General features: G+C 33.7%; 1 protein-coding gene across 10 annotated transcripts in view; it reads left to right on the top strand.

Moving 5' to 3' along the window:
- The window catches only part of LOC144970415 (basement membrane-specific heparan sulfate proteoglycan core protein-like), a 255662-nt gene that overhangs the window by 115613 nt on the left and 123363 nt on the right, over positions 1-16686 (top strand). For all 10 annotated transcript variants that reach the window (XM_078910024.1, XM_078910025.1, XM_078910028.1 and 7 more), the window contains 5 exons: positions 8938-9054; positions 11311-11421; positions 14559-14678; positions 15532-15666; positions 16131-16247. In XM_078910024.1, coding sequence (XP_078766150.1) covers positions 8938-9054; positions 11311-11421; positions 14559-14678; positions 15532-15666; positions 16131-16247 — 600 coding nt within the window. The remainder of the gene's footprint in view (positions 1-8937; positions 9055-11310; positions 11422-14558; positions 14679-15531; positions 15667-16130; positions 16248-16686) is intronic.

Raw genomic sequence — 16686 nt, 5'->3', positions numbered from 1 at the left:
TAGATATTTCGTCATGGCATGGCTATGCGTAGCTTAGTCGTAGTCATAGCTTAGAAAATGAAAATAGCAAATCATATCAAAGACTTTGATTTATAATTTCATCTTATGGCTATTTTTATAATGTCTAATTTGTTTGGATTTTTTTGTTGTGTTGTTGTTGTTGTTGCTGCTGCTGTTGTTGTTGCTGTTGTTGTTGTTGTTGTTGTTATTGTTGTTATTTTTGTTATATTGAAGTTACCTATGCAGCTGCTTGTCCAAAACACATCTGATATGGTTTATATAATAATTATGGTCTATTTTTATTCTTATAACCAAACTACTTCTCAATTTTAAGTCATCGCCATCATCTAGGTTATTTTCTTTTCTTTCTTTCTTTTTTTATCTTGGTGGTGGCGGTGGGTGTGAGGCCTATTTTCTCGCAAATACTACATTAACCCATCGGCTTTCTTTATAATATTCATAACTGAGGCAATATAGATTTTTAGGTAATTTAAAATGCAGATGTTTTTGACATATGATTTCCATGTTTAATGCCACAAACATATGTATATTTGTTGTGAATTAAACAAGAGATGTTGTGATATGTGGCTATATGCTAGTGGTACGTAAGTCGGTTAAATTTAGAACTGAAAATTGAATTTATAGTCAATATAGTAAGACTCACGCCCAAATGTAACATGTTATATGGTTTCTAGATGTGTCAAAATACTAGAATTTCATTTTTTTCTGACCATTTTAACTTTAAATTTAGTTTTTCAGCATCTAGGTCATCCTAAGTTAAATGCAGTGGATAACGTAACTAGATAGTTGTCGATCTGATTGATCATATTCGTATTGCAACGTATCGTATCGCTTAACCCTCTCCTTACCAAACATAGGAAAATCGGCACATTCGTTACGATACAACCAACATTTTTCTTATTCAAATTTCTCTTGTACCTCATAAAATTTAAATAAAATTAACGGTGTCTTGCAGAGCATGTTTTGCTGAAGAAATTATGTATCACAAGAACCTACTGCTATTGTGTTTGAGTGATAAAAAATATATTTTTGTGTTAGTTGGGTATGAAGTTTTGTGGAAAGTCCTGAAAATGGCTGCTGAGTGTTAAGAGCTATCTAATAGGTTTTTAAAAAACCTTTAACCTTCTCGTTACCAACTACAGGAAATGTTGCGTAGTTGCACACATATGTAATGGCTTGTGATCGTATAGTGGTGTTTTTGATAGATGGTAGTATTATCCTTTGCGTTGTGTTGTAGATGTTAATAATGACGAAAGAGTTCAAGGGCCGGTGATGATAATTGAATGCACAATATCAAGACATTCAAATAAAAGTCCAGATTCCAAGTTTCATTTCTTACAGTTTTATTTGTTTGTGATAAATTCAAAATCCAAATCATGATAAATTCCAAATCCAAATCAAATAGCATGGTCATAATTCAATCAGTTTCATAAATTCCAAATCCGTAAAATCAGTCCACATGTAAAGTCAATTTTGCCTAAGTAACCATTTTCAATATACGTGGAATATTTCTAAGTCCGTAAAAGCAAATAAATGATGGTGAGCACAAAAGGTTTAAAGTGTGCAGCTCATGGTCGAGTTGAATCCTCCCGCTTTCCTCGAAACCTCCTCTTTTATCCCTATCAAAAATTTACCCACAGTTCCATTGTTTCCACGCCCCCTTGCAGTTTTGACAGTTCCCTGTCAGTCTATAATCCAACCCCTAAGAGTAAGACCAAATCATAATCAAACCTGAAACGTCAATTCCTACATATTGGTGTTAAACCCCGCCTTTTATGATATAATATTACTTTTGGTAAACGTTAGTTCAGTACGCCCAAATAATCTGTACGCCCAAACCTACATATTGGTGTTAAACCCCGCCTTTTATGATATAATATTACTTTTGGTAAACGTTAGTTCAGTACGCCCAAATAATCTGTACGCCCAAATAATAAATTCCAACTATAATTTGATGCTATTATCCCCAATAACCAAGTAACACCGATCAAAGAAAGTAATTTTCTAGTACTCAATATAATGACCAATCCTTTAACTTTGGAACGTAAAACTGTCCTAGACTACTCAATATAATGACCAAGTTTAACTGATATACAAGCACTGTGAACTCATTAAACCCACTTGCTATAAGCTAACTCTCTTACATACGCCCCTTTCTTAGAATTTAAATTGACTTTAAAACAATTTCAATTCAAAAAAAAAATACAGTGAGAGATTAGATATATATGTAATGTCCAACTAAAATGTAATAAATAAATGTTTAAAATGATAATACTTATACCAGTTAAATATTTAAAAACTTTAAACTTTAAATTCAAAAACACCAAAGTTGATTACAACATTCATATATATCAATTATAGGTTTTATAGTATTACAACATTGATAAATTCACAAACATCAAATTTGATTACAACATCTAAATAGATATATATATCGATTATAGATTTTTTTCTTTCAAATTACAACATCAACAGTAAGGTATCTATCATTTAAAAGTGATAAAATTTTAATTTACCAACACGAAAGTTGATTAAACATTTATATATTTATCGATTATACTTTTTAAGGCATTACAACATCGACAGTAAGATATCAAGTAATTAAAAGTTCAAAGAAAAAATATCTTTTCACCTTAAATTCCATCTTCATAGCAATAAAAGTGTTTAATTCTCGTCATACCCCATCACACATAAATAGCATTGCGTGAAAAAGGATGGTTCAAATTCCATTTGTGATATACTCACGTTGTCTTATTCAATCTCAAATTCAACTCTTTACGACATGGGTGATAATCTCAGCTTCCATGTATGTCTACTCATTTACTGACATATCAAAACCAGTACCTTGTATATTCCCTTATATTGTATGATTCCATTTAAACAACATTATTACATTAATTCCTACTTATAATATGTGGTACAAATAATGTATTATAGACATCTAGATCCATATACGAAGGATTACATTTCAATTAGTAATAAAAAAAATATTTAAAATAAAATCATAATAATAGCATTATCATCATTTTAAAATTCAAGTTGAAGTTATTATCATTCATTGTTCATTGTTGATGTTTCAATTTTTTAAGCTTTTTAAGTCATCAGGGTGTAGTTTACAACTACATTGATATCAAATTGTTCTTTGTGGTCATCCATCAGAGGTCACATTTCTCAGTAATCCGTTCGTTTTGAGAATGGTCATCCTGTAAAAATTGTCAGTAATTGTTAATTAAGTCATTGTCTCCATTTAGAATGAGTTTTCATGTAATGAAAAAAATATATCAACTATAAGAGTTGAGGTGATTGTATCTAGTCTACGTGTTGCATTGTTGTGTGTGTTGTGGTCACTGAATAGCCCAAGTGTTATAAATTCACTTTAATTATTGTTAATTAATTAAAAACTTTTTCCTCTGTAAATGTCTTCGAATTATCACCATAATGTCTTCACATTCAAATATTTAGTCTTTAATACATAATCAGACATTAGTCTGTCCGACTTGTTCACATCACATATTTAGTGTTAAGTAAATAATCAGTCATTAGTCTGTCCGACTTATTCATATTTAGTACAGTGTAAATAACTAAATAAGTAAAATCTAACACAGTATGTGATTGTGGGCTGTTACTAAAGTGACCAACTTTTGCAATTAGTGTGTTGTATTTGTTCGAGTCTTTTGAATTTGGGACGAAAAAAGACTCTACAGGTAGCAAACGTATGCTTAACCTGTTGGGTTGTTTCTTGGTCTTGTGACGTCGCTGTAATCCATTCATCTCCGGCATCTGGGTCGATTCTCCTCGTAGATATTTGTGGTTGTCTTGTGTAAACGTTGAATCTCATTGTAGATGAAATTGTAAAAATTCAAGATTAACTGTGTGCGAGATCTTGAATTTAAATGAAGTTTGACTTATCCAGCAAGTCAAAAGAAAGTTGTGAACTCAGCCATGTGTTGACAAAGAGTTCGTGTGTAGTAGTCGACAGAGGTCGTGTGTTGTAATTGTCTGTGTTTGTTGATCGAGTTTCGATGAGGTGGCATGTGAGTACACACCAGGTAGATGATGTAATCTGTAGAGTACCGGTGGGTGACGTGAGTCCAAACACCAGGTAGATTATGTAATCTTGCAGAGTTCCGGTGGGTGATGTGAGTCCACACACCAGGTAGATGATGTAATAATAACGTAGTCTAGTAGTGTATGTAGTAGGGTCGAATAAGGTCAACAATATTTTCGTTATTTGAACGCAGGTTGTTGAATATCATACGATAATGAATCCAAGAAAATCGCTCATGTGGCGTTTTGCGATACTTTTTCCTGCATTGTCTTATATACATATATAGCCTTTATCTTTTACAATGATACTAAGACAGGCGTTATTATAATATTCAATGTTTATAAGTTGTAGATATGGGTGCTGCACACTTGTATATTGACATAAGTTTAAATTTGAATACGCTCACCACTGAATATGATGGAAGTAGTATTGTTCACAATTGGACATCATTTTTGTAAAAACAATCGTATCTTGAACGTTTATGTAATTATTGACATCGTACATCGTTGGGTATTGTTGTTGTAGAAGTAAATACAAGTAATCCAATTGTTCAATAAAGAATGTAAATATAAAAAGGTTCATGGACGAAATCTGTGTTGATACAGATATTATTTTATGAATTCTGTCAAGTTTGTATAAGTTGAAAGGTACGTTGTAATTGAGGTTGCTGTGTAGTTTGTAGTCTGTAGATTGTGTTGATTCTGGACGTATCAATGGCGTAGTCGAGATTTTTACTCCATTTTAATGTATTCGTGGATAGACCAAAGGGATTAGGACATTTTCCGACCTATGTTGTGGTTGTGTTTGAGTTGCCTCTGTCGTTGTCATCAGCGTTCCCGTTATGACTGATGGTTGCAAGTGTCCTCTTTCGTGATGACTGTATCATGTTTTAGTGCAAACACTACTTCTGCCTTTGATTAACTCGAATTATTCCCCTTAGAAAATCCCTAATTTAATGAAATATGATTTTGTTTATGTTATCGTAGCACTTCCTACCATTTCAACTGATTGCCGAATGATTACACACTTAAGATTTGACAATTGAACATAACTTCTTCTTCAACTCAGTTACAAATTTTATGATATAAATGTTAAATTCAAACCACGCAGTAAATATTGATTACAATTACAACAGCAAATCGATAGGAGAAAAATATGATAATCAAAATATTCGCAGAAACGATATACACTCTGGTCAATAAAAATTCAATGTTTCGCGCCTTTGCCCTCGGCTTATAAAAATATTCATATAACTCATTGCGACGTTATCTCGCGCCTCTTAATATAGCATTGATAATTGTGTGCGCTTTAACCACGCGCATCGTATTTATAAAAATTCCCCGCCTTCTGTATCATTTCATAGTGTTAAACAATGCGCTTTAATCAAACGCAAAATAAAATATTCCCGAACGCCTCATTCCTGCGTCTCGTAATTTAAATCGTGTGCACTTTAATTACCGCGTCTTACATCACTGCGCTTATTTACCCACTATGCATTTACAGCATTTTACCATATGGGTTACTTATAATTCGCTGATTCTTAACAAGTTAACCACTTGTGTCACAAATATTATCAGCTCACATGACATGATAATGCATTTTCAATATTTTGTTATTCTTCCGTAATAACATTTTAACTCCCATTACAAGACATCAGTCTTTCATAATAATTAATACTCCGTCATTGTATTTATATTATCTGCTTTTAATTCTCCGACTTTAAACCAAAAGTCCGTTATTCCGTTATTATGAGAATATGTCTCCTTTTAAAAATCACGATGAAACGCGTTTCAAAACAAAACTAAACAAAACAACGATTGACTCATATTCCGCATAAATCATTTCAACTTAATTTCCAGTGATAAAATCCAAATGTCTTATGTAATCTATTATAACGCCATGTCTCATTACACAACTAAATAAGCTCTGTTGTCGATTACTTGGCTGCGTTAACCACACATTTATTACCAAGAAAACAAACAGATATAAAACTTTGCTCTTTGTCATGAACCCATGAATCTCAAAGAGTCAATATCAACCTACCAATTCATCCCTATTGACAGGAGAAAAATATAATCAATGATGTTGTAATATAACAATATAAATACCATAAGACATTTTTCAATTATCAAAACTTACAATTTACGTGTTGTTATTGCCGTCATCTTCTTGAGTCATTTTGACAGAAAACAAAACGTAACAACATTAAAGAATGGACCAACTGTTTATGTAATTCCAACAGTAACAGACAAAAATTGAAATAAAAATCGACACATCTTTGTTACTGATATTAACAAAACATTGCCATTAACGGTACAAATTAATATTCGAAGATCTATTCCGAAACGCTTGATTGTAAGTAAACGCATTTTCATTTATTTTGAAAAATAAAAACGCACTAAAATATTCATTTAAATTCTGCAATTTTTATTTTCATCTCTCCCTCTCTTCTTTTTAATTAAATAAAATACGTATAGCATCAATGCATTATATTATTATTATTATTATTATTATTATTATTATTATTATTATTATTATTATTATTATTATTATTATATTATTATTATTATTATTATTATTTTGCCGTTCTATAATATATTGTTTTCACTTTTTAATATATTTTCTTATTCCATCTATGGTTCTTAATTTCAATATTATTTCGTTTAATTTTTTTTTAAAACCGTATTTTATCAGAATTTTAGGAATCATCTATAATTTCAATAATTTTTTTTTCAACATTTCATTACAAAAAAAATTATACTACTTCACCTTCAGAATTGATATTCATTTTCTTTTCCAAATAAAGATATTTTCCTATCTGTTCACAATTTTTCACTTCAAAATTCGAGTCTCACAAAAACTTCAATAGATGTTAACACTGCAACAATATACATTTCTTGTGTATCCATGGTTCGGAATAATAACATCTTTACATCCTGGTATCACGCCACCAAATAACATGTATAAGAATCCTGAGTCACGACACCAAATAAGATGCATAATGTGGGATAGTCGCACACATATGTAATGGCTTGTGATCGTATAGTGGTGTTTTTGATAGATGGTAGTATTATCCTTTGCGTTGTGTTGTAGATGTTAATAATGACGAAAGAGTTCAAGGGCCGGTGATGATAATTGAATGCACAATATCAAGACATTCAAATAAAAGTCCAGATTCCAAGTTTCATTTCTTACAGTTTTATTTGTTTGTGATAAATTCAAAATCCAAATCATGATAAATTCCAAATCCAAATCAAATAGCATGGTCATAATTCAATCAGTTTCATAAATTCCAAATCCGTAAAATCAGTCCACATGTAAAGTCAATTTTGCCTAAGTAACCATTTTCAATATACGTGGAATATTTCTAAGTCCGTAAAAGCAAATAAATGATGGTGAGCACAAAAGGTTTAAAGTGTGCAGCTCATGGTCGAGTTGAATCCTCCCGCTTTCCTCGAAACCTCCTCTTTTATCCCTATCAAAAATTTACCCACAGTTCCATTGTTTCCACGCCCCCTTGCAGTTTTGACAGTTCCCTGTCAGTCTATAATCCAACCCCTAAGAGTAAGACCAAATCATAATCAAACCTGAAACGTCAATTCCTACATATTGGTGTTAAACCCCGCCTTTTATGATATAATATTACTTTTGGTAAACGTTAGTTCAGTACGCCCAAATAATCTGTACGCCCAAACCTACATATTGGTGTTAAACCCGCCTTTTATGATATAATATTACTTTTGGTAAACGTTAGTTCAGTACGCCCAAATAATCTGTACGCCCAAATAATAAATTCCAACTATAATTTGATGCTATTATCCCCAATAACCAAGTAACACCGATCAAAGAAAGTAATTTTCTAGTACTCAATATAATGACCAATCCTTTAACTTTGGAACGTAAAACTGTCCTAGACTACTCAATATAATGACCAAGTTTAACTGATATACAAGCACTGTGAACTCATTAAACCCACTTGCTATAAGCTAACTCTCTTACAGAAAGTCGTCACACTCGTTACGATTCAAATGAAGATTTTTATTTTTCAGATTTATTTTGTAAATCACAAAATTTGGAAAATAATCTTTGTTCTAGCCAAAATAACTTGATGCTGTTTTATGAAGCTTGTTTTTCTGCCCAAAACTAAGTATATTATGTTCTTTTTGCTTCTGAGTTAAAAGGAAAAGAAATCAATAGTTGTGTTGAATAGCTATGACATTTTGGAAAAATCCTAAAATGTTCGGTAAGGAGAGAGTTAAATGCTCTGTGAAACTTTCATGCATAGATACAATTTATCAAAATTATGTAGACAGCATTCATTGTTAATTTGATACTATTGAGTATCAAATATCTAATACACAAATATGTCTCATAGTCAATATTCATAGTATAATTTAAAGAGTTCTTGGAAAAGCATTACTGCGCCACGTCTCAATAGGAAACAAATAATGGGATACAGGTTAAAATACTGGTTCCAATCTCATTCGAATTGTGAAACCAGTCCTCCGAAGGACAGGATACATACATTGCGCAACTGATCTTCTGTTTTCAGAGTGATGACGTCTTATTTTCTAATAAACTATTGCTGGTCGTCAATAAAGATATTTCATCCTCTCTTTTTTACAGCCCGTAATCATAAGATTCTGCCTATACATCCTGCTACTAAAATAGTTATGCCACCTTATGATTCAATATATAATCTATTTCATTTATTGTTTATGCATTGTCTGGAGGACTGGTTACACACTTTCAATGAGTTTTGAACCGATAGAGAGGAAGGTGTGACGTCACGACCTCTGCTTTCCATTAGAATATATTTCACATTTTTAATACGATTCTTTACTCTTTCCTCCTTAAATATATTATAGCCGATTGCAAAGATGACGAGTTCACCTGTGATTCCGGTCAGTGCATTCCTCTATTTGTTCGATGTAACGGGGAAAACAACTGCCAAGATGGTTCCGACGAGGAAGGCTGTCCTAAAGGTGTGTATTGATAGAATGAAATTGACGTCACTCAGTTCTTTGTTGTTGTTTTTTTTTGTTTGTTTGTTTATTTGCCATCCTCGTTTATGAGTAATTCTCATTAAACTGTATTAACCAGACCATAAACGTTTAAGGTTACACATAGTTTTGTGTGTTGGTCCGTTATACTTCCGGATGGCAATGTTGTGAGCTTCTTAGCCAAGTACATACTATCTATTGATGCCGTGCTTTTAGGTGAAATATCACATGATCTACCCGCCAGATCTATCGTTTCAACACACAAAGATATTTGTAACCTGTAAGGTTTATTAGTCTAATAACTAATAATAATAATAATAAATGGCGTTTATATAGCGCTTTACCCCGTTGTCACAGGCTCTAAACGCTTTACATTGATATAAAACAAAACATATTACGGTAAGACAAGTTTGATGGAAAATTGATACGAATTCAATTTAACAACAACAGAATATGATAATAGTATTGCAACATTATGACGTAAAAAGATAAAACTAAGACTAAAGACAGTTTCATGAAAACTAATCACCCAACTGGCGATGTAAAAACAATAACAGAGAGACGAGTGACGTAAATTCCATTATTTACGCACCAATACATTGGAGTACACTCATAAGTAACATATTTAAAACGAAATGATTGAAAAAGAGATTCGTGTCTGTCATCCATTTCCCCCTTATTGTTTCAATGAGTTGAAGAAATACTAATATAAAGAACTACTTTGGAAGGGCGAGGAGAAGTGCCAAGAGTGTTGCGACGAGGAAGGCTGTTCTAAACGTGTGTATAGATAGTATGCGCTTGGCTAAAAACCTCACAACATTGCCATCCGGAAGTATAACGGACCAACACACAAAACTATGTGTAAAAATAAACTTTTATAGTTTGGATAATACAGTTAAGTTAGAATTACTCATAAACGTGGACGGCAAAAAACAATAACAAAGACCGGAGTGACGTCAACTTCTTTCTATCTGGTAGAGTACAGCAGAACGCACTTATAACGAAAATCGTTGAGAGAGGCGGAATTCTAATGTGTATTCATCAAAGAACTACTGATATAAAGAAGTATCGTCTTGTGTAATGAAATGAACCACTGATATAAAGAAGTACCTACTCATGTAAAGAAATACTGATGTAAAGAAGCATCTATTTATGTAAAGTTCTACTAACAAAAAGAAGTACTATTCATGTAAAGTATTACTGATATAAAGAAGAACCTTGTTAGTAAAGAACTAGACGTCTACTGATATAAAGAAGTAACCAAATATGTAAAGAATTATTGATATGAAAAAAGTGCATACTTATGTAAAGAAAAATATCCGATATTAAGAAGTACATACTTATATAATGAACCTCTGATATAAAGGAGTACCTAATTGTGTATAGAACTACTGGTATAAAGAAGTACCTACTTGTTTAAAGAACATCTGATATAAAGAGTACTACATGTGGAAATAACTACTTATATAAAGAGGTACCTAGTTATGTAAAGAATATCAGATATTAAGAAGAACCTATTTATGTAAAGAACTGATATAAAGAAGTGACTTCTAATACTAATATCAAGAACTTCTGATGTATAGAAGTACTACTTATGTAAATAGCATTTTTAAAATAAAGAAATACCTAATTATATACAGAATAACCGATATAAAGAAGTGCCTACTTTAGTAAGTACCTCTGATATAAAGACGTTATATAAAGAACCTTTGATATAAAAAAATTGTTTTACATGTGCTCCACTGCTGCTATGCAGTGTATTTTTCAGTATATGATTATGGTATATCTCTGTAGCTGAGAGTTGTGGCCTTATGTACAAAACGCGGATTGTATTAGGTCCCATGATTCATGCCAGTGATTAGATTCCTCGACGATATGACCTTAACAAATGTATTTTGTGGGGTACACATATGTTAGTTGGTAGAGAACTCGCTTCACATCCAAAGGGGCCCATATCTATCCAAGTTCAGTCCTTGGAAAAGGCTCTTTCCCCAAGCTACTCTAACCGTGCTCATGTGTAAAATGAATATCTGGCCGTTAACAGCGTTGTATCAGTTAGAAAAAGATGTGTAATATCACCTAACAGACGTCATGTCTCGTCCTCCATGTTTAGTGTTGCTGTTGACAAGAGACCTCTTGTAAAGCGATTTGAGCACGTTTAGTTGATATTTCGCCATATAAAAGCTCGAGTTACAATAATATGACAGTAATTATCTTTGTTTCCATTCACACATCCAGAGGAGTGTACACCGGACCAATTTGCATGTGCCGACGGTACCTGTGTTGGTGGGGAGATGGAGTGTGACGGCAAACAAGACTGTGGGGATGGCAGTGATGAGTTCGACTGTAGTAAGTATCAACTTCTTTTTTGTGCGGCTTTGTGTCTTGTTGTTTAACATTCACTTCTAAACGGTAGGTTCCAGGTTAAAGTCACGCTCTCACATTCTCTCACCATACTCAGTTGTAAAATGAGTACCTGGCAGTTAACAGAGTTGTTTCCGTCGGGAAAAAAATATTGTAATAATATATCACCTAACACGCGCATATATCGTCCTACATGTCAAGTGTTTGCTGTTGACTAACAACCCCTTGTAAAGCGTTTTGAGCATGTTTAGTTGATGTTGCTCTACAATACTCTACTTATGCAGTTCCAGCCAGGAATGCAATCGCCTGATATGCGATCAAGAGATAACTCGAAAACATTTATAAAATTAATATATGATAGATAAGATCCCCTAGAATTTACTAGTTACTTTAAAAAAGAAAAAGAACAAATGACGAGTTGTTTAAGATGATATGAATAGAGAGATGAATCTTAATGAAATTAGTTTTTCTGATAAATGAGTGGTGATCAGAGTTACATATGGGTATATGGTGATATTACCTTTCTTGTGCGATCGTGGTGAAATTATGATAATGATGCTGTGCTCGAACTCGTGCAGTTCCACTTCCAGTCGCAGTGTATTTCCGACAGACCCAGTTGACGGTGTTCTCACTGGTCAAGCTGAGGTCTTCAGAAGGTAGTTTGGGAGGAAAGGAGGTTGCAGTGTCTTGATAGTGGAAACAAAAAAAAAATATGAAAGTGCACAAAATAGTCCCGAGAGTAATATACAATGTTTGATAATATAAGTAATACCAAGAAGATCAATATTACGTCCTTGAGAGAATTGAGTAATGAAGATTAAATCAATCAGTTTATATAATAAGTGGCAACGTGACAATGTTGAAAGAAAAGTATACACTAATTTGAAATGAATTCAAAGAGAAGGCCATTAAAACGAAATGACAATCTAATATTATTAGATATTAACAATTGTAAAAACCTACTGAAATATACACTGGAGTGAGATGAACTCCGTACTTATGTTTGTATTACTAAAATAAACAATTAGAAATATAAAGGTGATTCATTGTTATGGGACATTGAACATAATTGGATATAATATAATTATTATTTGAAAGAAATTCACTTAGTAAACATCATGCTTTACTGGCTCCATCGTATGGCAGCTCGGAATTTAGATTGAGATGGGAATAGGATTCAATAGTCTGACGTCACGTCTTCACAACAACGAACAGCTTGGTTCCAAACAACGAAAATCGGTAGTTATTATTCTTCTTGCTGGCTAGAACTTTTTCACATGTCATGTGATCAGAATGTATAAAAGTCAGAACATGATCAGATTTATAATATTTTTCTCCTCTGGAAACACCTTTATGCTCGTCGGAGAAGTATGTCATAAAAGCGTCCGCCATTGTTCCGATAGTTTAGAACCAGTTACTAAGTTACTATGCGTCATTACGAGGGAAATGACGTGACGACTGTTGAAGCCTATTACAAAATGTATTTCTGTACTCGTGTCATTCCAATGAAAAGCATAACTACATGCCGACGAGCTCTTATTTTAAGGTGTGATAACCCAAATGGTTATGGGCTCATTATTGTAATGTAATTTATACTCTCATACTGACGTACACTTGTTTGTCACAACAACGTTAACTTAAGCCCATAATTGCATTCGGTTATCATACCTGCTAATAAATGCACGTCGGGGGCACACAGGGGACAACGTAGCTCAACGGGACGGTCTTTGCTTCGTATCCAAAATGTACCGAGTTCGATCATCCGCCGATGCACTGTGTGGCCTTGAGCAAGTCACCTCGCTCTAGCTCAATTTGCGGCGCTGTACAGACGCCTGGGTTATTCCAGTCTTCCCTTGGAATAGACCCTTGAGACAAATTTCACCCATGGGATGAATAAAGGGAATTTTATTATTTGCATTTTTATTTTTTTTATACTTGTCAGATGGTAAATTGAATATCATTTTCTTTTTATTTTAAAATGCATGCAGGAATCGGGTAAGTTAAGGTATAGTTAACCAGTTGATGTCATATTTCTTTGTTTAAACAAATCAAGTTAACCATCAAGTTTAAGTAAAGTTTTATTCTCATAAAAACTCTTCAATAGAGTTTTTATGTCATTGCTCCTTATATTTCTCAACTCAGAGAGTTAAATTCGACCAATACCGAAATTTTCAGATCTTATAACCTAAATGGACTTGACTTATTGTTGTCATAAAAGTACTCTCAATCCAACGCATGATATACTCCAAAAAAACAATGTTAAAACAAGTCTATAATTAACCAGTAGATTTTTGATCAATCAAAACATTACACACCCTCACACGTGCTCGGACAAATATAGTTGGTTGTTTATGAACAGTAACGTGAGAATGAAATTGACCTCTCTGTGATCATTGTCATTGTTTTTATATCGCCAAATTGGTGACTGGTTATCACACGATTTTCTCGATCATATTATAAACGTTTAAATTTACACATAGTTTTCTGAGTTCTATAGATAGTTCGAAGATGACGTCACTCAGGTCTTTGTTATTGTTTTTTTTTTTTTGCCATCCGCTTTTATGAGTAATGCTCATTGAACTGTATTAACCTGACTATAAACGTTCATGGATACACACAATTTTATGTGTTGGTCCGTTATACTTCTCGATGGCAATGTTATGAGCTTCTTAGCCAAGCGCATACTATCTATAGATCAAGCGGTAGAACAGCGTGTATTTTACTTAAACACAAACCATCAATAGCAAAACCTGTGTAGTTTGCTGTGTCTACCAACCACTGCCATTGTTTACATTATGACGAGTGTCCGAGAGGCGTGGTTATCTACCCGTCTATTACACTCAGTTATCAGATCTCCTGCAAATAGTTGCACGTTGAACAATCTTAGGTTAAACTGTTTTAGCTTTAATATTAGTCAAAATCTAATTGTTGTGCTTTCACTTGCTTCACCGGTTTTATTGATGTTTAATAAGGGTTTTGAGCCCGAAACATTCCTTGTTTAGCATTGTGTTCTTTTTTTTTCAATACATTTTATAGTCCACATCTCCTAGCAATTTTGAAATCACTTTGGTCTAAATGAATGAATTGTTCTTTTCTTTTTTCGTTTTTTCCAAATCTTTCAGCTTCCCCCTGCCAGCCAGGTGACTTCGTGTGCAAGGATGGTACATGCATTCCTCCAGAACAAAAATGTGATGCCTTCCCTGACTGCCCCGACAACTCCGATGAGGACAGAGATATGTGCTGTAAGTATCATTAGTGATTGAAACGAACACCAAGATATTACGGTGAGCTTTGATAAGTACAGGGCGGGACAAATGAAGAATACTTGGGGGAAACAACATATGTCGACTTTTCGAAAATCTCCGTGACTGCCGCCCTTTGAGTGATGTCCTGGGTCAACCCTTCCCTCCGTTAATAGGACAGCTAACAAACTACAACCATTAAAGAGTTAGGGTTGCAGTTTTCCCCTGTTTTATATATAGGAAAAGTCATCTTTATATCTAGAATGGATCAGACGCCTTAAGCCACTCAAGTAGACACCTTGTTTTTTTTCCACTGTATGTACTCTTCAAATGTGACCTACTGCCTCGAAACGGTATCCTGTTAGAAACATTCAGACGCTGTTAGCTTGATCTATAGTCAAAAGTATGAGATTTGGGTACGGTTTATATATTTTATTGAGGACAATAGATAAAATATCTTGAGGTGACAAAACCTATGTGTTCCTTATTGTAATTATCACTCGGCCACCGATCAAGGGACTGAATTACGAAGCAGACGCATTCACTCGTTACACATAGTTTTGTGTGTTGGTTACTATTGATTCTGTGAGTAGAACTGGTGATCCTTTAAAATTCCCTTTATTCATCCCATAGGAGAATTTTTTCCTTAGGGTCTATTCCAAGAGAAGGCAACTCAGGCGTTAGCCGCAGTGCAGCAAGATGAGCCAGGGCGAAATGACTTGCTCAAGACCACACTACGCAACGGTATTCGAACTCGATACTTTTCGGGTAAGAAGCAAAGACCGCAGCGCCGAGCTACACTGTCCCTACTTAATCACACACCATAAATGAATTTTTGTTTTTCTTACTCCAGTGGAAATCATTCCATCTGTGCCCCCGGCATGTCCCGATGGCTTCTTCCGTTGTGATAATGGCATTTGTTTGGACATGAAGGAAAGATGTGATGGTGTAAGAAACTGCTTTGATGGTTCCGACGAGAGGAAGTGCGGTAAGATCTCTACTAACCAGTTAACTGTCGTACTCTTGAAAGACACTTATTTAAAAATTTGGCCAGAAAACTCGTCCTTCAAATATCGATCAATATAAATTACCCTCATATATATAGAAGATGAGGGTCATTTAAATCGATCGACATTTGATGGACGAGTTTTCTGGCCAAATTTCTAAATATGAGTTTTTCCAGAGTACGGCAGTATGGGATGGTCCCACCATCACTGTTATAATGAGGTTCCACCGCATGAAGTACATTTAGTAAGTTGAAATGTTGGCAATGCGCCATATGAATATACCAAGAGTGACAATCATGAATGTATAGATGTAAAGTATAACATTTTTATATTTTTAAAAATATATATAACCAATGTAAAGAAAATGCAAATATATCAATTACATTTATATATAAAATTATACATTTGATATAGATTCTATTATTTGATTTTATGCTCAATTTAGATCCATTGAAGTGCAATGATGACGAGTTCCGCTGTGATGATGGTGAGTGTATTCCTGGAGATAGAAAGTGTGACAATTTCCCCGACTGCAAAGATCTCTCTGATGAAGTCGACTGTGGTAAGATAACATCGTGTCTAAAAGTGGATGTTTTTTTCATTCATGTCTGTGTGTGTGTGTGTGTGTGTATGTGTGTTTGTGTGTGTGTGTTCGTGCGTGTGTGTGTGTTTGTGTCATGTGACTGTGTCTTGTAGATGTGTAATGTAGATGCCATTTGGCTATGTCAAATTGCATTTGTTGTGTCTGTTTTACATGCTGGTTAATACAAAGGTATAGATCTACTATCCTTCTAAAGTTCAGCTACTTCTTATTGTTCTATTTTCATTGTAAAATACGCGGTAGGTTGCGTTCGTTTATTACATTTTAAAATCAGTTTTAAAACCTGTTGTTAAGACTATTTAAAATTTATAAATGGGATTGTTAGCATGATAAGCTTAAACAAATGTTTTTGATTTATCGCCAGCTCAATATATAAAAGAGAGTCTTTAAACCGTCTAAA

This window comes from Berghia stephanieae, chromosome 4 (assembly GCF_034508935.2).
Source record: "Berghia stephanieae isolate SIO BIC M18660-M18661 chromosome 4, UCSD_Bste_1.3, whole genome shotgun sequence".
In the NCBI taxonomy this organism is placed as follows: domain Eukaryota; kingdom Metazoa; phylum Mollusca; class Gastropoda; order Nudibranchia; family Aeolidiidae; genus Berghia; species Berghia stephanieae.
Note: the sequence above shows the minus strand (reverse complement) of the source record. Positions and strands in the feature narration are given on the sequence as shown.